We start from the raw sequence: 21,904 nt of genomic DNA, 5'->3' as shown, positions 1-21,904 counted from the left end.
TGATTTTATTTTTTTTTCCACCCTTTCCTCAATTTTAGGCCTTGGATTTATAGAAGACAATGAAATTTTTGATAATGCAATGGCTGGTGTATGGATTAAAACAGACAGTAATCCTACACTAAGAAGAAATAAAATCCATGATGGAAGAGATGGAGGCATCTGTATATTTAATGGGGGAAGAGGTATTTTTTTCTCTTACTGGCATACACTGAATATTCTGGATAAGAGTTTAATTTCAGATTAAACAGTGTCCTTTTTCAAGTGCTCTTTAGAAATATAGCTCTTGTCTTCTGAAGTAATAAAATAGTTATAGTGAACATACCCATATGCTTTTTAGCCTTAATTACATCAGTAATACTGAAATCTGTGGGAGGCAGAGAGGTAATTAATCTCATCCAAGACGACTGTTAGATTGCTGCTTAGGACAGTACTTATCCCATCTGCTTTTGTAAGCTTTGCCATTTGACTGAAATACAATATTGAATTCAAGTCACGTAGTCAGAATCATGCACCTGAACAGTTCAGGTTCTGCCAGTGTCCAAGATTTAGGGAGGGTGTGGGGGATGGGAAAGACAGATCTCTGAGGAATCTGTTGTATACTTGTAAACTTAGAAGTGGTCCCTGTCTGAAGTCTCCTAACTTGTATGTCCTGATATCAAGCTTCTCATAGTTTGTAGATAATCGTTTGCTGTAAATGAGCTTTAATTTTAAATTAAGCATTTCAGAGTAATCCTGTCTTGCAATACCAGAAAAATGCAAGTGAAACTTGGCTTTAGCGGGCTGCTTGTTTTAGAAGACAAGAACAGAAAGGTGTTGGAAAAAACAGAAGAAAATTTGGAAAGCTAAAAGACTTAATTCTCTGTAATGGTGCTTACAATCCCAAATTCTATTCTGTATACTGAAAAAATACACTTCCAAGATTATACACTGCCAATTACTTTAAAGTTTTATCACTAACTTCAGTGCTCTTGGTGGGCATTCTCCAAATGAAAGGAATTAGCAGGATGATAACAGATGAGACCTTTTGAAAGTATGTCACAGAATGGTTACAGGTCAGGAAATGTTACCAGACCCAAATGTTTTGTGTGTTGGTCTGTCGTAGGTCTTCTGGAAGAGAATGATATCTTCAGGAATGCTCAAGCTGGTGTTCTTATCAGCACCAATAGCCACCCTGTGCTAAGGAAAAACCGAATATTTGATGGATTTGCTGCAGGTTTGTGTTGTTTAAATCAAATTTGGAAGTGTTAGAGCTTGCAGTAAGCTCTTCACAAAGCTAACTCTGAGTTTCTTTACCCTGTGGTATTTAGACATTTTAATAGTGTATTCTAGGAGTCATCTGAGAATTCAGAATTGTAGCCAGAATATGTTTATCGCAGTCTCTGGAATTATTAGCGTGTTGAGAAGTGACACATTCTTTCTTCTTATATTTTTAAAGAAATAATTTTTCATTGTTTTATTTTAGAAGTAATTGATAAAATTGTCTAGGACATATTCATAGTTGATCTGCTGGATGCTGGTTTGAATATTTTATCACTGCTTTAAAACTTGAGAAACTGAGCAAATACACGTTTTGAAGAGATTTGAATTGCATCTCAAGTTCAACTTTCTCACTCCATAAACTAGAAAAATTACAAATATGAGTTTTTCTTGCTCCAAAAGAGATGAAGAATGTTTAAGAGTGATTTTTTGGCAATTTACTGTTTAATCATCTCCGTTCCATACTTCTTGCATTCCATTCCATTTCAACTAAAATTGCATTCCTGAGTTTTCTCCCATCTTTCTTTCAGAAGAAGCAAGTTTTCTGAGAAGAGCCTCTAAAGGTGTTGTTTCAGTGTGGTGGGGGGGAAGGATAGGTTGCTGTCAAGAGCAGTCCCGGACAAATGACTTGGAAGACACGGGTTACTGATAAAAGCTAAGAGTTAAAGAAATGATTTTAGGTTCCCATCTTGAGAACTTTTTAAAAAGATATTTTAAAAAGGGTAAGGTATGTGCACAAGAACTTGCAAATGTACATGAAGATGACAGCCTTAACCACCCAGAGATCAGATCCCCCTTGAAAATATACATGATCATAGTACCATTTTGTTACAAGATAGGCCAGTAGTGTGCTGTTCCTCCCAGAAACTGCATGCCAGCTGCAGCTCTTTGAAAGGATTCAACAGCAGCATTTGAACCTCAGTTTTTTAACAAATTACAGTGCAGTTTCCCCCTGAGTTTTTTTATGACGGTTTTAAAAAATAAAGAACATGAGAGAGGTACCAATGCACAATCACCAAGGATTTAACTTTGCCGCTTTCTTTTCTCTTCTTTCTTCCCCCGACCCAATAAAGGTATTGAAATAACAAATCATGCGACTGCAACATTAGAAGGCAATCAGATTTTCAACAACCGCTTTGGAGGTTTATTTCTAGCATCTGGTGTCAATGTCACGATGAAAGGTGAGCCTGAGCCCTCCTTGGTTGTGTTTGTTCACTTGCCATTTTTTCCTTTGGTGCTGGGTCTTGGGTTTATTGCAGCCTTTGAGGCTCACATTTGGTACCACCTTAAGCTGAGTTGTGACTGAGAGTTTCAGCGGAAGGTAATGAGCCAAGTTAGGCTGTGTTAAGATTTTTAGACAGACACTTTCAAAGGTAGCTTAAGGTTTTGCTATAATATTAAAACTCTGTTATTAGCTCTCCTGTCTCAGAATGGCTTCTGAACTGGTTACTGGTCTTCAGCCCTCATCTCAAACTCTAATTTTAAGTTAGTATAATGGAAAGTCTTTTCTCACATATCTAAAAAGAAGTGTCCAGTAAAGAAACATGCCTCACTTCACTTTTAGGATCTAAAAGCATGAATATTTACATTCCCAAATCGCTTTCTTCAGAAAATACAGTTTACATACATAAAATTCTCACATATAGTGGGGAAGTGTGCATGAGACAAGATCTAGTTGAAGAAGATGGGAATGATGGTTTGAATTCCAGACAGCTCCAGGAGGTTTTTCTAGAAGAAAAAGGTTCAGTTTGCAGAATTTTTACATGCTTAGTTGTAGTTGTTAAGTCTCTTCCCGTGGATCCTTTAAACCACTTCAAACTCAAGCTCTGGCTCCCCATTCCACAGCTCCTGGGCTTCCTCCCTGCATCAGTTGGTGCTCTGACACTACTGGGGGTGGGTAAATCTTGTTTGAGGTGCACTTCGGGACTTGACACAAGATCTAGTAGCTGAATAACAGAGAGGATTATCAAATTTCCTGTGCCTTGGGCACATCTTTTAATTGCTGGAGCTGGTCAGACCTAATTTCCACTTCCATTGTGTTGGAAAGCATCTTATTCCTAAACTCTGATGGAGAAAGAGCAATCCTTTTTCTCTTCCTAAAGGATGTGTAAAAGTCCTTCTGGTAGGTGAGAGACTTTTAAACATTCAGTTTTCAGACTCCCCAGCAGAAAAGTAGAAAGGCTTGTGTCTGCAACCATTTATTCACAGGCCTCTGCACAGAATATTCAAATGGAGGCTGTCAGGTGTTTTGTGCTGTGTGTGCGGTGCAGAACAGTGTTTCTCGCCTGAGGAGTGCACAGCACTCGGGGCATGTGCCTTGTGAGCTGGCATTTGAGGATTTGATATGTGGAAATGCCAAAACTAAAATGTAGGCACAGAACTAACTTCCTAATGGGCCATCTGCTTCAACACCTCAAGGAAAAAAAATAAGTCTTTGATCCAGGTGTGACTAGTTCTGGATTTGTCTTTTCCCTCCAACAGATAACAAAATAATGAACAATCAAGATGCCATAGAGAAAGCTGTCAGTAGAGGCCAGTGTTTGTATAAGATCTCAAGCTACACCAGCTACCCGATGCATGACTTCTACAGGTAACAGGTTCTTTCCCGTCACCTACAGTGAGGTTTTCATATAAACACCATTTTTCCTCGCACAAGGTCCCTAGAACAGTTGCCATATGTCTATGAACACACAAATGCGTGTTCTCCCTCAGCAGCAATAGGAGGATTGAACAAGATCCCGTTGTCTGGTATTTACTGTGGGCTTGAGGAAAACAGATTGGTACTGTGAACCTCAGCCTGAGGGATTACACAGCACAACTGCATTTTCAACACAAGCAACAAAAAGTGTGCTGTGAAATCCAAGTTTGCGTAAAAATCCCAAGCTTTACAGCCCTGTACACCCCTTTTCCTTAGTGCTGTTCTGCCTTTTGCTGGAGAGCTCATCGGGTTTTGGCTCATGCCTGATGTGCTGCTTTTCCCTTCAGGTGTCACACCTGCAACACCACAGACCGCAACGCCATCTGTGTGAACTGCATTAAGAAGTGCCATCAAGGACATGACGTAGAATTCATTAGACATGATAGGTATGTGCCAGACCAGGGTGTGGGGCTGTGTGGAGAGCATGAGGGAAGCAGACACTAAAGAGCTCTCTCTCATTGTAGGTTTTTCTGTGACTGTGGTGCTGGAACACTGTCCAATCCCTGTACGCTTGCCGGAGAGCCTACACACGATACAGATACACTATATGACTCTGCTCCACCTATAGAATCTAATACATTGCAGCACAACTGAATTCCTTTCAGAAAGAAAGTCCTGCCATTCTAATATCATACCTATTAAAACTTTTTTTTTGGAGGAAGTTACACTTGCCCATTTCTGCAGAAAGAGACTGTATTAAAGTGGATGTGTGAGGTGTTGACACTATGGAGCTCAACCTACCAAAAAAGAAAGTGGCAATATGTTGACTCAGGATAACAGAACTGGGCGTTTTAGCATTACTGTGTAAACAAAGACTTTGAAGGGACAGAAGTGAAGAAAAATAAGCTGCAATTTTGTACAGATACCAACTTCTGAGAGCTGGTGTTTTTACAAGTAGCATTGAAACGCAGTCCAATTTGCAGTAGTACTATTCTGTAGACAAGCAGCATTCTTTGTTGCTGCCTTTATGGACATGGGTACCAATTGCTTTTGTAACATGGTAAAAATGTGAGCTAGCACTTCTGCATTTCTTTTGATTTTTTAACATTTATTCAGATTGAGAAATATGATTTTAATGCTTTAATCTCATGTAGTTTGTTTCTAATTTCAAGCAAAAAAATCTTATTGTACTTGAATGTGTCCTGTTTTGTTAGCACACCTAGACTTGCTGTAACTGTACTCATGTCCCAGTATGTACGTTCTTTCTATGAAAGAGAAAACACTAATCTTAAATTATATCCAGCAATTTTTCTGGTGTCCTCTGAAGTTAGAATAATCTCCTCCCCTGCCCCAGCAATAGTCTGTACTCAAACCACCCTAACAAAAAGAAAAAATTGAGTGTTTTAATGAGACTTCCTAGACTATAATGCACTATAAAACAAAGTACCCATGTAACTAAGTTTTGTGAAAGAAATTTTACTATGTTTTAAAGTACACAGTAGAAAGTCTCCTCAAAACAGTCTTGTACTTTACTCTGTTCATAGTTTTTTTTGAACAGTCTGGACATTACTTACATAACCTGCTGGAAAAAAAATCACAGCAATTTCCTGCTCTAATGAAGCTGAGACAAGTATATATACAGCCCTATACAGTTTCATAGCTTTTTTCCATTTATGTGTATTGGTGACAGTGGGTAATCAACAGCCTGAAAGTGTATGCATGTACCATAACATCTAGACTTAATATATTGTGGAGTACTCAATAACCATTATGTAGAGGGTAGGTATGAATTAAAGGGTTTAATTTCCTAGGAAAGACAATGGAAAAATGGTCATTTTTAAAAAATAAAGTTTATTAGATCATAATGTTGTCTGTTACCATGTTTTTGAGAAACTGCCCCTACAAAACTTGCATGTTCTTAAAGGTGGCTGATCATTGCGGTGAGTTTCTGCACAGCATTTGCATCACTTGTAGCACCATCCACCACCTGGCACAGATACCTGAGGGGAAAAAAACACCTTTGCTGACCCTGAATAGACAGCGAGGGGCAGAGCTTAAGCTTTGGGAGACACAGAAGGCGCTGGGCCTGGTGTAAAGGCTGCCAGCAGCAGAGGCTCCCGTACTGCTGTAAGGTCCCCCCGGTGCCCCCCAGAACTGCACAGCCTTTCCCCCAGTCTGGCTCAGCACACAGCCAGCCCAGCACTGCTGTGCAAATTAAGACTGGCATAAAATACTGCACTGCCACTCATATCTGCCCTCCTGCAGTACCTCCTCCCCCTCTCTGTGAAGTACGTTTGCTGTTCCCAGAAGTGGTAGCTGCCCCTACAGCTGTGAGACTGAGCAAAAGCCACTCCCCAAATTTTAAAATGGGTGCCACCACTAAGTATTGCACAAGTTAAATACAGAAACCCAAGGCCTTACCTAAATACTCTGAGTGAGAGGGTTGTTTTTTCAAACTCCTTGGCTTTTCTGTGTCCCTTCTGAATAATGTCATCTGGAATATCTGCGAGTCTTGCTGCATTGAAGCCGTAGCTCTTGGGGCATGCTCCTTCAGCGAACTTGTACAGGAACGTAATTGTTTCCTGGCTTGGATCCTCACTCTCATTTTCAACCATGCATGCCTAGGAAGTGCAAGTCACAAGTCAGTGTTTGCAACACAGGCCTACCTGCAGCCTAATAAACGCATGGGACATCATGTCCTCTTCTTAAAACGCACAGGAGAGGGTGCACAGCATGGGATCCCCCCCAGCCACAGGGAAAACTCCTGTCCTTCAGGCCTCACTGGCTTGTGCAGCGCTCACACCTACCATGTGCCCCAGGCGCACGGCCGCGCTGTGGGAATGGTCCTCCACCAGCGAGTGGTAGTGAGTGGAGAACAGCGTCCGACACCGGATCTTCTCTGCCAGCTCCTTCACAACAGCACTCGCTATAGCTGTTCCATCAAAGGTGGCTGTGCCTCTGCCTGGAGGGAGAACAGGACAGCTTTGGCTGTTAATTCAGTCCATAGTTTATTTGACACTGGGGAGAGACGCACATCCCTTTAATTGTCAAAATGAAGAACCAGAGGTAGAGGTGCAGCAATGCCTTTGTAGTGTTGGTTTTTCTCCCTCAGCGCTGTGTGGAAGGTGGACAACAGCAGTGAGTGGTAAGAGCCACCAGGATCGGTGGGATCCTGGCATATCCAGTATAAATACATAAATACCCAAGTATTTGCTCTGTAACAGTCCACTCCTCTGCACTGCAGAAAAAGATGTTTCTGCTCTCCCAAGGTTTGCTGCAAGTAATTATGTAAAGGAAAAACAGGAAAACACAGCTGGAAATAGGATAATAACGAGGGGGGGTGAGAGGTGGTATATCAGGTCCTGGAGCATACAAGAAGCACATCTTTTAGATAGCATTAGACACTGACCAGTTAAACATCAGGAGCATTATGTTAAAACTAGAGAGTAATTACCCAGTTCATCCACAAGAACGAGGGAATGCTCTGTTGCATGCTGGAGAATGCTGGAAGTCTCACTCAATTCAACAAAGAAGGTGCTTTCACCTTAAAGGAAATGCCAAAAAAAAGAAAGTAGTCAAAAGATCTGAAGACCACAACTCAACCCCCATTTAATCTGCACTAAAATCTTGGTTAAGGTAAATTGAAACTGAATAGCAAACTGAAATTGAACAAAAACATAGGGCTTTATTTACAGTATGAAAATGGTGGGCTTCCATTTGCCAGAAAAAGCAGGGTTTGGTTCCTTAAGAGTACAGGCATAGGCATGAGTACAGTTAATTAATTAAGTTTTAAGGCCACCATATCTGTCCACCTTTAATAGCACTTGTCAAATGTACCAGCTGGACAACAAGAGGTGCACAAAGGGTACAAGATGGGGGGAATCTTTGGCCCCTTCTTGCTCTAAATGCATGAGACAGGCCTAAGGTATTGTGTGGCTTTTCAGTGAAAAAGCAAGCAAACACTGAGAGACTGGAATTATTGGTTTGGTTGTGATGTCATAAGGTAACAAATTATTTGGATAATAAAGGTTTTATTTGTATGCACTTGAATTGAGCGAAGTGTGACAAAAGAGGTATTCTGCTGCAGAGGCTTGAACATCTCATGGGAGTTGCAGCAACCCAGATAATACAAGGCCTGAAATTTAAACCTGAAATTGGTTTTAGCAGATTACAAGCAGAAGCACACAATTATTCCCACCCTTCCACATGATAAATGCACACTTATAAAATCTAGATTTACTAGTTCTTTATAGTGTTCATTACAAATAATCACAAGCAGTAGCAATTAATGTAATTTATTCCATTAAAGGCAAGCATTTACTTCCTGTACTTGTGTTGCACGAGCACTGCTTTTCTCTAACATACGTTTTCCAACATGAACTATTAAGCAGTGTCCACAAATCCTCATTTTCTGGATGCACTTAAAGAAATTTCCAAGATTGAATATGTTTTTACCAATGTTTAAGAATAATCATTTATTCACTTCAGAAAATAAAGCCCTGAAATTGCACAGGCGATTTTAAAATTATATTGCTTAAAAAGCTAACTTCATAAAAGCCCTGTTGACATCCATTACAGAGCAACTGCCATGGAACAACTTTTGCTGTGCTTTCTTATCTACACAGTGTGCAAACTAATGCATCAAGAACAGATATCAAACCTAGTTCTCCTGTGCACTGTTCAGCCTCACGATGTGAAATGTTATAACATTTGTGCACCTGTTCGTAAAAGAATAGCTCTCAGTTGATAGAAAGAAAATTGAAAATGTCACATTTTGCTAGACCACCTCTCATGCAGGAAGGGCAGGTTTTACTTCTACCATAAGCACTTAGGTATTCTTCTACACTTAAGATTTGGTTTTGTACTGAAATTAAACAAACTGGAAACTAGCTAGGCAAAAAAAACTTAATAACATTCTCTAGGAGCAAAGAAAAACTTTGATTTGGGGAAGTGTAAATATTTTTTTTAATTAAGAACTCAGAATGACTCATTTCCAAATTCCTTATGTGCAACAAGTCCAGTAGGCTTAAATCCTTTCATATTCACTGACCCATATTTTTCAGCAGAGAGATCACAGAAAATCAGTGCCCTCCTTAAACCAGCAGTGATACTACTCTTGTTACCACAACCGTAATTTTGTTTTTCTAGTCCTGTGACACTTTGCCCACTGCCACAGGCAGACTTCCCATTCCAGTTGTTGTGTCATCCTCTCCATTAAAGAGACAAAATACCCCCAAGAATTGTCAACTATTACTTTTAAGAGGGAAGCCTGGCTCTTTTCCTTGTCTGAGGAAATCAGATTTCAGGCATAAGTCTTTCTGACTGAAACAAGGGACTGAAACATTAGTCCTGGTGATAAGGTACAAAAAACTGCTCTACAACAGCTACCAAATTATCACTGTCCCATTTCAGAACACTTAGAAAAAGATACCAATGTGAGTAGAATATAATCAAACTGTACCATATCCAAAAGATATTCCATGGACTGGCATCCAGCTTTTAATATTAAAATTCATTAAAAGTGATCCTCCGTGTCTGTCAAAAATAACAACGGACACGCACGTAAAGGAAATAAAGCACAACCACGATCCTGTTTTCACTCTGAACAATGAGAGGCAGCAGATTAATGCCCAGCTCTCCCTGCACAATCAACGTGCTTGTCCCTTTCCAACCTGCAACTCAAAGCAAGAGAAGAAAGTCCCTGGGTGGCAAAAGCCCTTTGGAATAAACTCACCCGACATGATTCTGTCTGAGGCGCCGAGCCGTGTGAACACCCTGTCAATGGGGGTGAGCCTGCAGGCCTCCGCAGGTACGTAGCACCCCAGCTGAGCCATGATAGCCAGGAGACCAGCCTGCAGAACACACATGGACAAATTCACGTTTCTACAATGTGCTCAGAGCTTCAGTTCCACACAGAGAAAACAAGGGGATGAAACAGTGTTTTCCCCCTAAAGCAAAGACTAGAGTACATAAAGCTTCCTGCTGTTTTAACAGCTCCAGGCTGCAGCATCATAATCTCAGGCAGGACTAAACTACTCTGGAAGGTTTCAAAACATAAGTTATCACAGCAAGCAGTGTTTATAAAGCAAACTCCCTGTTGCTTTCACAGGTGCCATTGATCTCTAGTTTCATCTTGTTCAACCTGCAGAATCACCTTTTGCAAGATGATGCCAAGTCCTAGATAAGTCACTTGAAAAACATAAAAGGTACTTATCTCTTTTCCCCAACCATCTCTCACAGGAGAAATAAAACTTATTCCTCCCTAAAGTGAAAGTAGAAAATCTGTCTAAACACGGGTATTTTCTACCAGACTCTATCTTTACAGTGCAATTGTTGTGCTGTGCTGCACACCCCAAAGGCCACTTCTGGGACCTCCTCTGGCAACAGCCAGGCCTTGTAATTCCCTTATGCCAAACAGAGAGGCACTATGCAACATCTGACCTCACACGGACAGCCCATCACCTGTCTCATGAGCGTAGATTTGCCGCCCATGTTGGGGCCGGTTACCAACACACAGGAAGCTTCACTGCTGCTGCCTTCATCCCTGGCGCCAATCACGATGTCGTTGGGAATAAAGTCATCCCCAAAGAAGGTTTTTGTAATGCATGGATGGCGCGAGTTTCTAAGTTCCAGGAAGGGAGGAGCACCGTCCACAGGCAGCACAATTACAGGTCGGCACAGAGGTCCATCACCATCTTGACTGTAGCGAGCGAGGGACATCAAGACATCTATAAAATTAGGAGAAATTCTAGTAAGTCAAGTTTTTATCTTTCGTCATTCACTGGAATTCATTTACGCACTGAATAGCAATTTTGTAAGCACAATTTTCCAATTCATTCCATTTTCCTCTAAAGGAAAACACCCAAAAAGCACTCCAGAACAAGTAAAATGTGGGAATATTTACATTGCCATTTTCCTCTAAAGGAAAACACCCAAAAAGCACTCCAGAACAAGTAAAATGTGGGAATATTTACATTGCCATTTTCCTCTAAAGGAAAACACCCAAAAAGCACTCCAGAACAAGTAAAATGTGGGAATATTTACATTGCCTTTCCTCATTCCTTCCAGATTTCTACTGTTGTCAGATTAAAGTCTTCTCCTCTAGCTTTTTCAGTTTAAAAGCCTTTAAAATCCACATAATTTCACTTCAAAAGTACCTGTATAAAATATTACTTTTTTGCATCTTTTTTCATTTAGAGTAAGTAAAGAGGAAATCAGCTTCTGTGACAGTGAATTACTTTGTGAAGGATCGTAATGCTGCTTAAAATTTGCCAGAGGAAATCTATATAAATATTAAAAGTCTGTTGGTCCAGCAAAAACCAGCAGCACAAGTCCCCCTGGTCAGCTGAGATCTAAGGTTCTAAAAGTTGATTACCTACAAAACGAGACCATTCTAGGATTTGAGAGGCTTTACACATAGAAAATTACAGCTCAGCCTCTCCTGGAAACAAATTCAGTATTCTGAATTGATCAGAATTCTCTCATGCTGTGGTGTAGCTGATGTCACTGCTTCCCAGATCTCCCAGCAAATCCGTTCCTAGCCAACACTCCCTGCCTGCCTGTCCTCCCTTTTCTGCCCCAGTGGCACTCAGAGAATGCTTTCACTTTTCGCTGGAACAAAGACATCCCAGAGTCCCTCACCCTAGCAGATAATCCACAGTACAAAACTATGCCAGTCCTGAGAAGGGAATACAGGAGACTGTTCTATCCCAGAAATTTAGGAAGATTTGGGGAAGTTTTCCTACTAGACTACCTTCTTCAAAGCTTGACAATCACCACTTCTTTATTTTTAAAGGCTGCTGAGAGAGCAGCCCGCTCAGATGGAAAGGAGATGACTATGCAGGTTAGGTCTTTATACCTCCATTTAAGAAGCTACTAATCCATACACAAGAACTGGGAAGCAGTGAGAGACCCACCAGGCTACACTGAACAGTGAGAAATACTCAGCTGCACAGCTACAACCACACAACAAGAATGAAGAAAGAGCTTGCAAACATCCAGACCCAGCAACTGTCCTGCCATTTACTGACAGGAGGGAAAACAGGGAATTACTGTTAACCACCAAAGCTGTTATCACAATCAGAGTTTTTAAACTACAGCTTAAGAGCTGGCAACAAGCCTTTTTTGCTTCTCCGGATGAGATGCCATCATTTCCTACACGAGAGTAATTTCTGCCCCACGTCAGAACGAAGCAGAGCTCTTACCCAGCACAGCAATGCACTCCACAGCTGCCTGCCAGTCCTTGCTGTTTTTGTCGAAGTTGTAGAACAGGCGCCTCATGCAGTCCTTCAGCGCCGCGTCGCGCCGCTCTTCCGCGTTGGCCATCGCCGCCAGCATCTTCTCGATCTCCTTGGTCCAGTAACGCTTGTACCCCTTCCTGCTCGACCTCAGCTCGTATTCCTCGGGCAGCTTACGTGATATGACACTTTCCGGTATTTCCATTTGGTATCGGTTTTTGCCTGTCCCCCAGTACTGGATGGATTTGAATCCGAGCAGTTTGCGCTGCTTATCCAGGTACTTGTGAAGATCTTCCTCGACAGCTTTAATATCCTGCAGTGCTCCATCGTAATCGGGGTCAAAACCTGCCTTTGGAGTAATCACCCCTGTCTTCCGAGCCTGGTTGTGATCAAAAGCAGTATCCCACCTTGTAAGCTCTGCACTCAAGTCTGGGAAGCGGCCGTCTGAGTTTGTGGCCTTGCGGGTGACTAGCTGCCTCAGGACTTTCGATTTGAAGTCACTCGCGACCTCTTCCATGACGTCAACAATTTCATTCATGACTTTAAAACCCTCCAGAGCAGACAAAAAGTCAGCAATTTTCTTTTTGCTGTATTTGATTTCTTCATAAAAGATGGCCCTGCTGTCAGGATGGTTCTGGCTTTTGAGTGGTGATCCAATACTGTGAATTTTGTTGAGCAGCCTTTCAAGGTCAGGCAGTTTCTTCAGGTGCTCACTAACTGTGGACATTTTATCTGGCACTGCCACAAGGTCCTCAACAGCATCCAAACGAGCATTGATGGATTTAGGATTACAAAGCGGAGCACAAAGCCACTGTTTCAGGAGTCGCTTCCCAAATGGTGTACAACAAGAATCAATCCTTTCCAACAAAGTACCTTCTGTGCTTCCATTGGTTCCATTCTGCAGGACTTCCAAGTTCATCAGGGTGACTCCATCCAGAACCATCCGCTGGTCAGTTTTGGCAAACAAACTACTAGAACTTGTAGTTCTTGCAGTAGCAATATCCACAGGGACATATTCCTCAAAGTTTGCCCGTGATAGCAGCTCCTGATCAATCAGACATCTTTTGAGATAGAAGACACACGCCCCAAGAGCTGACAAAGCTAATTCACTGTTATCACCAGGAGTTAATCCCAGTGAATCACTCTCTGAAGTCAGAGATTTGATTACAGAGGGCAGAGAACACCCATTTTCAGAGTTCTGCTTCTCCTTGAAATACTCTTCTTCAAGAAGGACTTTTAGTGTTTTAGATGCATTCCAGAACTGGGAACCCGAGATCAGCCCTTCCTGAATGCAAGAAAAAAGTGAGCCCTTCAGTATCTTCTGTGTGTCCACAGACAGGTTCCCCTTCTCGTACAGTACCTGCACAGGAGTGTAATGTGCTACTAAAGTCCTAAACCTCGAGCAGTGACGATCGTCTGAGAACTGGCCTACAAAAAACTTCCCCACCGACGTGTCAACAAAGCAGACCCCGTACACGCGTTGTCCAGAGGAGTCTTCTTTCTCCTTAACACACAGAAGGTATCTGCTGTGGTTCTCAGAGGGATCACAGTCCATAATGCTGTAAGTCTGAGTTCCTTTGGTGATGATCCTGCAGATTTCTCGGCGTACCACCCTGTCAAACTTTGTGGTGTGGGCCGCTGACTTGCAGCGCACTTCCATCATCTCAGGAGTTTCTGTTTGCTCGACACGGGCTACCTTGTAGCCTTTCTGCACTAGAACATCAGAGAATCTCCCAAATGCAATTTCTGGAAAACCTGAATGGGCCCAAGTACCTTTCATAAAAATCAGGCCCAGCTCATTTACACCAACGACTGCATCCATGTGATACAACTCGTAGAACTTTCCAACTTTGTAGAAAATCACAGCATCAAAGTTCTGACTTTTCAGCTGCCACCACCTCCGCATTCCTGGTGTACACTTGTTGAGATAATCTTCGGGCACATAGAGAGTGCAAGGGTTATAATCAGGGTCATCCTGACGCTTCCTGTGCGCATCTTTCCTTTTCCCTTCCTGCAGCCAGTCAAGTTTTTCGTGTTCCCACACTGCGAAGCCACCAATGCCTCCATTGCAAGCATTTGCTTGAGATTCAAAACTTTCAGGCGCTGCAAATGATGTCAGCTTGGACTTGGCTTCTGGAGAGACCGTTGCTGCTCTTTTGGGTGTTTCAGAAGATTCATTTCCTAAGCTACTCCTTTTAGCAGGCTTTTTCACCTCCGTTCTCTTTCGTTTAGAAGGGACTTTTATGGGACTTTCTGCAATGCTCTCTGCATCTGTCTCTGTGTCAGAAGATTCATTTTCATCCACCCCACTACTCGCTTCCTCACTGCTTGCTGCTTCTTTCACATCAGGCTTGAACTCTGTGTCAGAGCCTTCGTGGTCACTATCAGAATCCAACACTCTTCTTCTCTTGTTTTTTACAGCTCTTTCCCTGCTCTTTACTCGCTTATTGCTCTTCATGTCCTCATCACTACTGCAGTCATCACTGTTGCCTGATGCATTTTCACTCATCTCCTGGAAAAGTAAATTATTTTACCCATAGATAATTCTGGTTACAAAGTCACTGCTGAAAAAAGAAGTGCAAAAGTGTGCAATAATGCAGTAGCTATGATACTTCAAGCAAGAGACAGCAGAGCCACAGAAAATTCCATTTACCTTAACAGAATTTAGGTTTTTTTCTGTATAACTAACTGCTACTGGCCAGTGTCATAATTACTCCTATTTGTGTCCTTTACAGCCTCATTCAGTACTGTGCATAACTGATGCTGATGAACAAAACATTTAAACTGCACAAAAAGGATATAGCACATGAAATTCAGCACAAAGGAGGAACACCTCACAGACTAACTAAATGTTAACTTTTGTCAGAAACACGATGAGGTCTTGCCACCTTTCAACACAAACCCATGTGTGATTTGCCCTTGATTTTTGCTTTTGAGTTAACTACTTATTTCCACATAGAAACATAGTACCTTATAGTAACCTTCAAGAATATTGTGAATGAAAAAGAAACTCCATTATTTGCCTTTTCAGCCTTACACTTTAATAATTCCAGTGACAGCGCTGGAAAAAAACATCAGCGGAGGGACTGGAGTGAGTACAAAGTGCCAGTGCCCACTGCACCACTGCCATGAAAAAAATGTTACAGATTTCTACATTATGACACACTAAAACTTCAGATCAAACTTAAGGCAACTTGGAATATGAGATAGCAGATAGAGATGATTAAAAAGATGCACCAGAAAAAAAGCACTTATGAGTGAGAAAGTGGGTCACCCAGGGAGTGATGAGTGAAGAGTCAGGGGAGTTGAGTAGCTTCAGGAGGTCAGTCCTTACCATGCAAAACACCAAAGAGACTTGTCTTTCAAACTAGAAAAGGTGAGAGACCAGCATGTGACCTGACAACACAGAAGCAGTAAAAAAAAAAAGACATATGGATACATATACACACACAATTAAAGACGAGATGAGTTGTGATTGTTGTACCAGAGAATTGCAGGACATTCCATGCTTAGTTCCAAGACACAGCTCCTAGGTTCTGAAACAACAGCAAGTAAGAAACATTTTACCTCTATTTCCTCCTCTTCCTCCTCCTCTGTGTCTGAAGGTTCATTGCATACTGCCAGCTCAAGCCGCTTAGTTTTATCTTTGCTCATTGCATCGTCTGCCAACACCATTGCTCTTTTAATTTCAGGCTTTGTACTGTAAAACATTCCTCCCTTCAGCGTCTCCCTATGTGATGAACCTGCAAAAACCACAAATTTGTCAGAAACTGAAGTTAGTCTAGCATTTGAACAGTTAGTGTTCATACTGCACTTTTAAATGTATTCAGACAACTAGTATAATTCCCTAACATTCTGTGTTATTGCCAGTCATTCCCACCACACTTAAATATAGCAACCCATCACTCAGCCTGATAAACTACCCCTAGAGAAAGTATAAACATTCACAACTGAAATGCCTACCTAGTACACGAACACTTGAAGAATTGCTTCTATTTCTGTAACCCATTACCACATGTGAACACTTCTAAGCTGAGCTCTAAACACCCTCACACTCACTGTAGTTACTATTGAAAATAACGCTCCACACTCACAGTGCAGCAAACAGGCCTGACTGAGACCACGTGGGTATTTTAGCAATCACAGGCAAGTTCAGCCACAGAGTTATCTTCACGTTATAGGCATAAGTCACCTATGACACAGACCTCTTGAATAAAGATCTGCTGGCCTCCAAACTGCTCCTGGAAGTGCAGCAAGGTGCCCAGACCTATTAGCCAGATTAGCTGATCCTCAGTCACACTGGTGATTCACCCTGATGCTGCAGGGTACTGAGCAAAGCCTGCTATTAATAACTGCACCATTCCCTCATCCTCTTTCACAGCCCCCATAGCACCAGAGTTCCTCCTTCCACCACTTGTACACAACTCAAAAGCAAAGCCAACCAATCTACAGACTGATTTCCACAAAGACACTGAGATTCATCTTAATGCCACGCTCAAGAAAACAGTGCTATATATAAGGTAGCATATATTCAACTCAAGGAAAGGAAAAAGAGGACATGAGCACGTGACAGATAGAGAAGGGCAACTCCTGCTTCTGCTCTAACAAGTCTATCTACCTGCATATGACAGTGGGATCTGTTTGGATAGGTCCTTACACCCACTCCTGTGAATCCCACCACACGCTGCTACTGACTGAAGGTTCGAGACAGACAAAAGGCAGCTGACTTGTAAGAGGCCAAGCACCTCAGAAAGAAGCTAAATGGCATTCTTGCTCACACTCATTTGAGTTTGCAGTAGCAAAGCAGGGAGTTACAAGTAGCTCCTTCTACAGCACAATTGCAACACATTAACAATCCAAATCTCTCCGTTCCAGTTTTGCAAATGCAGGGAGGCGATCTAAAAATAGTTTGCATTAATATTAAATGCAATTTAACAAGGGCAGGAGAAAAATCTCCTTCTATAATTTAACTGCACACTCAAGTGTGCATATTCACTCTACCAGCTGGTATTCACCTGCCCTTCTTGCATGCCCAGCTGTTACACCTCTGGCCCTGTCCTATCTGTATTTACTCAGGTAAAAAAACAGTAACACAACACAAAAAACTTCACCATTTTCTTACCCAAAGACTCCAACACTCTTACTTTGTATACCAAGATGCTTTTTGCTTGAATTTTAAAGCAAATCACATCTTTTAAATATTTTTACTCTGTTCTGCGTTCAACATATTTTTCATGGAAAAAAGTGTGTATTTCTGGCTTCTTATTTTTCCACAATTTTCTATTGGCAAACAGATTAATTCCCATTACCTGTATTTGCTTTGAAGTGCAACTGCAGGCTCTTAAAATCCATTTGATCCTTTTAAAATACCTTCAGGGAAGGCATATATAAACCATGGACCAACTCACTTGCATTACATTATGTTAACACTCATGGCAATGACATTTTAATTTAAAAGTAACTATGGCCAAAGTGCAGTACCTTGAAGTATAAAGGAGCCAAAAAAATGTGGCTACATGATGATAGGAGATGGAACTCTGATTTGTAAAAAGGAAGACACTGCTTAAATTCAGTTGTTTCATTGGCTTAAGCAAATCCTAAAGCTCATCAGAAATACTGTATTACACCCAAAGTATTTGACTGACCAACAACACAGGTCACAGCAATATGATTTTCACATGAGAGTTAACAGCCAATGATTTAGTTTTCAGCAACAGTAAAATTATTAAACAGGGGGAAAACAGATCATGATTATTTGTAAGATTGATTATGCAAAATGATAATTCTTGATTACATTTGATTTTTCACTACTTGGCCAAGTCATTTCTTTGGTATGACAAACACCAACTTTGATTGGTAACTACAAGCAATACCCTCACAAACACACTCAATTCTCAAGATACATATTTTATTAACAAAACTGTTGCATTACCTAAAAGAAACACCGCAGTAGAATTAATTTTAGTTACCTAATACCCTGAGCCTAGTCTTTTGATTCTGGACAAACTAGAGTTCCTAAATAGCTGCTTAAAAACTGGGTTCAACACTCCTAATAAATGAAGGATTTCAGGGCTAAAAGTGGAATTACTGGACTTATCCTTTAGACACTCATTATGTCGATGGGAGAAAAAAAGGAAAAAACTTCAAAACTTAAGCAAGTTTGCTTAATTAGTTGTTCTAATCTAATAAACAAGAGGGCTTAGTGGTTTATGTTCAAAGAACTGTATAACCATAAATGTACCTGTAATCCTCAAAAACTTGCTTTGTCTAATTTACAAAGCACAAAACATGCTCAATTCTAATCTCGGGTTTGCTGCTCTTTCTGTATGGAGAATACCATACCCTTATACTTCAAGCACATTTTTCCAAAACAAGTGGCATATTTCCACTTCAGAAAGTTTAGTTTGTATCTCTTACCTTTATACGGCCTCAGGTATTTAATACTGATCCAGCCTCTTGTAGGGCTGTCATCAAAAAACTGTACATGGACACGAGTGGATTTTCCTTTTCCTCTGACGATTGTTCTTTCAGTTGGGTGGTTATATATGAGACACGGCCACCAAGGATAACCTTCCATCTTGGCCCAGACCAAGTCCCCAGGAGAATACTCACAGGAGACACTGCAGGGACAACAAATGTGTAATTTAAGGAACACTTAAAAGAGCTCTCTTCGTAACTGTAACTGCACACTGCTTCTGAGCAGCTTACACCCTTTGGGTCTTGGAGGGCTCCCAGGTGGTACAACCTGGATTACACAGTCCTTCTGTACCACCACCAATACCTCTCAACATTTTTTTATTTGCTCCCCCAAGTTCTACTGGATCCCCACAGAGATCAAACTTTATCATAGAATAGTTTGGGTTTGAAGGGACCCTAAAGATCATCCAGTTCCTACCCCCTGCTGTGGGCAGGGACACCTTCCACTAGACCAGGTTGCTCAAAGCCCCATCCAACCTGGCCTTGAACACTTCCAGGGATGGAGCACCCACAACTTCTCTGGGCAACCTGTGCCAGTGCCTCTCCACCCTAGCAGTAAAGAACTTCTTCCTAATATCTAATCTAAACCTACTCTCCTTCAGTTTAAAGTCATTCCCCCTTGTCGTATCACTACCTGTAAAAAGTCCCTCCCCAGGTTTCTTGTAGGTCTCTTTAGGTACCGTAAGATGCTATAAGGTCTCCCTGGAGCCTTCTCTTCTTCAGGCTGAACAACCCCAACTCTCTCAGCCCATCTACACAGGAGAGGTGCTCCAGTTCCCCAGGCATCTCTGAGGCCTCCTCTGGACTCACAGTCACAGAAAACTGGCTGAGGTTGGAAGAGATCTCTGGATGTGACCTTGTCCAACCCCTCTCCTCAAGCTGGGCCACCTACTGCCACATGTAACCAGGTTCTTTGTGGATTTAAGGGAGGGAGAGAGTAGCTGGGTTCAACCAGACCTTACCTAAAAGATTGCAGACTAGGTATTATGAGATATCAATCTACATAACTAAGACAAGTTTTCCTGTAGAGACTAATTATCAACCAGGCATCCAAACAAAAAGAGTAAGATTTAAAAAAAACCCTCAAGCTACAGAGAAATGAATAAATAAAAAACTCTGTCCCCACTGCAAAGCACCTGACGCAGCTTTTATTTTCTCTCTCCTCCTCCCCTGATATTTCAGCCACTGCCACACTCCCACAGATTAGGCTGGGATATTCCTGAGGTCTGTGGCCCAAGAACCAGCGACACTCAGTTCGCTGGCATATTGAGCACTTGCCATCATGGTCTACAGCACCAGAGAGACACGGAGATCCTGGAGTGGCTCCAGCAGAGGGCAACAAAGAGGATTAAGGGACTGGAGCATCTCTCTTAGGAGGAAAGGTGAGGGAGAAGGGCCCATTCAGCCTCAAGAAGAGAGGACCGAGCAAGGACCTCATCAATGTGTACAAACATGTAAAGTGGAGGGTGCCAAGAAGCTGGATCCAGGCTCTTCTTGGTGGTGCCAAGCAATAGGACAAGCGGCAACAGGCAGAAACTGATGCTCAGGAAGTTCCACCTGAACACGGAGAACTTATTTACTCTGTGTGCGACCAGAGGCTGAAACAGGTTGCCCAGAGAGGGTGTGGCATCCCCCTCACTGGACGTATTCAAGAACCGTCTGGGCACAATCCTGTGCCATGTCCTCTGGGACGACCCTGCCTGAGCCGGCAGGCTGGACCGGATGACACAGTGTGGTCCCTTCCAGCCTGATCCATTCTGTGATACGCCACGGAAAGGAAATACAGGGACGAGCGACAAAGTATTTCCAAAGAGCAAAACCCACCCCCGCTGCCCCGCTCCCCGCAGGTGTCCCCCTGTCCCGCCGGGCCAGGCCCGCCGGCAGCGCGGGCCGCTGCACGCCGGCACAGCCGGGCACCGCGACCAGGGAACGGGGGTGGGACACCGCCACATCCAGGGACTGGGGGCGAGGCAGCGACGCGAGGGACGACACGGGAGGCCCGAGGGTCCCGCTCCCACCGCCGCTGGCCTCAGCCCCGTCCCGCCTTCCCTTCCCTTCCCGCCTTCCCCTCCCCCACTCCGGCCACGCTCCCGCGGCCTCCCCGCTTCCCCTGCCGCTACCTGGAGGCCTTCACGGCCGCGCCGCCCCCCTCGCCCTTCTCGCCGTTCTCCCCGGTCCGCGCCACCGCTCCGCCCGCCCCGCCGGGGGTGCTGAGGGCAGCCTGGCGGCCGTTGTGCTCCGCCGAGCCCCGGCCCCGCCGGGGCCCCGCGCCGGCCGGCGGAGGGGCGGCTGTCGGCGCGGTGTCCCCCGGCGGGGCCGGGCTGGCCTTGGAGAAGAAGCGGAGCAGGGTGCTCTGCCGAGACATGGCCGCGGCGGGAAGCGCGCGCCCACAGCGCGCCAAACGCGCGCCCAGCCCGCCCCGCCCCCGCACCCGGGCCGGGCCCCGCCCCGCCCACCGCGGTGGCGGGAACCGTGAGGGGCGACCCGCGGGGTGTTCCCCGAGCCCAGCAGATCTGCCCCTGTCGGCTGTTGGTTGCCAAGTGTGGAATATGTAAAAACTTTCTTTAAAAAATGGACGTTCTTCGGTGTTTGATCTTTTTACGCTTTCAGACCTAATCAGCAAGGGATTTAATCGGTGAAATAGCTGCTAACGAACAAGCTCTGAGTGATACCCAGGTGTTAGAAGGACAAAATTTGCTGTAGGGAGAAAATTCACGCAGCCAAAGCTCAAGTGGAGTTGAAACTGGCCAGAGACGTGGGGGACAATAAGACTTTTTTTCAAATATATTAATGGCAATAGGCAGTATACAAATATCATCGGCCCATTACAGGGTGAGGATGGTCACCTCACAAACAGGGACAGAGACAAGGCAGAGGTGTCTGACACTTTCTTTGCCTCTGTCTTCAACGTGGATGACAGACTGAGGGGGTGTCTGTGCCCTGACCTACAGGACCATGACTGTAAGAATGATCAACTCCCAGTCAACCATGAAACTGTGTGGGATCTGCTGCTTCAGCTGGATCCCTGTAAACCTATGGGACCTGATGGGATTCATCCCAGAACCCACAAAGAGCTGGTTGATGCTATCACAAAACCTCTCTTAATGAGTTTTGAGTGGTCTTGAGAAACCAGAGAGGTCCCAGCTGATTGGAAGCTGGTGAATATTGACCTGATTTCCTTTCAGGACAAGGTAATCCACCTCGTTGATCAAGGGAAGCCAGCTGATGTAATCTTGGATTTCAGTAAAGTTTTTGATATTATCTCTCACAGGGTCCTTCTGGACAAAATGTCCAG

At 43.3% G+C, this 21,904-nt stretch overlaps 2 protein-coding genes across 4 annotated transcripts in view; one reads left to right on the top strand and one right to left on the bottom strand.

Annotated features, from left to right (window-relative positions):
• Nucleotides 1–5,760, top strand: part of FBXO11 (F-box protein 11) — a 74,427-nt gene extending 68,667 nt beyond the window's left edge. For all 3 annotated transcript variants that reach the window (XM_050314557.1, XM_050314556.1, XM_050314555.1), the window contains 6 exons: nucleotides 39–182; nucleotides 1,103–1,213; nucleotides 2,331–2,438; nucleotides 3,739–3,847; nucleotides 4,243–4,341; nucleotides 4,420–5,760. In XM_050314557.1, the coding sequence (XP_050170514.1) occupies nucleotides 39–182; nucleotides 1,103–1,213; nucleotides 2,331–2,438; nucleotides 3,739–3,847; nucleotides 4,243–4,341; nucleotides 4,420–4,549 (701 nt within the window). In that variant the 3' untranslated portion in view covers nucleotides 4,550–5,760. The remainder of the gene's footprint in view (nucleotides 1–38; nucleotides 183–1,102; nucleotides 1,214–2,330; nucleotides 2,439–3,738; nucleotides 3,848–4,242; nucleotides 4,342–4,419) is intronic.
• Nucleotides 5,727–20,939, bottom strand: MSH6 (mutS homolog 6). Its single transcript, XM_050314554.1, has 10 exons — nucleotides 20,730–20,939; nucleotides 18,550–18,752; nucleotides 15,700–15,875; nucleotides 12,100–14,644; nucleotides 10,358–10,623; nucleotides 9,630–9,747; nucleotides 7,350–7,439; nucleotides 6,703–6,857; nucleotides 6,317–6,516; nucleotides 5,727–5,895 (listed from the first exon to the last, which is right to left on the bottom strand). The coding sequence occupies exons 2-10, from the start codon at nucleotides 18,707–18,709 to the stop codon at nucleotides 5,814–5,816; spliced, it is 3,792 nt and encodes a 1,263-aa protein (XP_050170511.1). The 5' UTR covers nucleotides 18,710–18,752; nucleotides 20,730–20,939; the 3' UTR covers nucleotides 5,727–5,813.
• Between the last annotated feature and the right edge of the window lie 965 nt (nucleotides 20,940–21,904).

The sequence above is a fragment of the Myiozetetes cayanensis genome, unplaced genomic scaffold, assembly GCF_022539395.1.
Source record: "Myiozetetes cayanensis isolate MyiCay16 unplaced genomic scaffold, myiCay2020 scf2-11, whole genome shotgun sequence".
Lineage (NCBI taxonomy): Eukaryota > Metazoa > Chordata > Aves > Passeriformes > Tyrannidae > Myiozetetes > Myiozetetes cayanensis.
The sequence above is the reverse complement of the archived record's forward strand: the minus strand, read 5'-3'. Positions and strand labels throughout refer to the sequence as shown.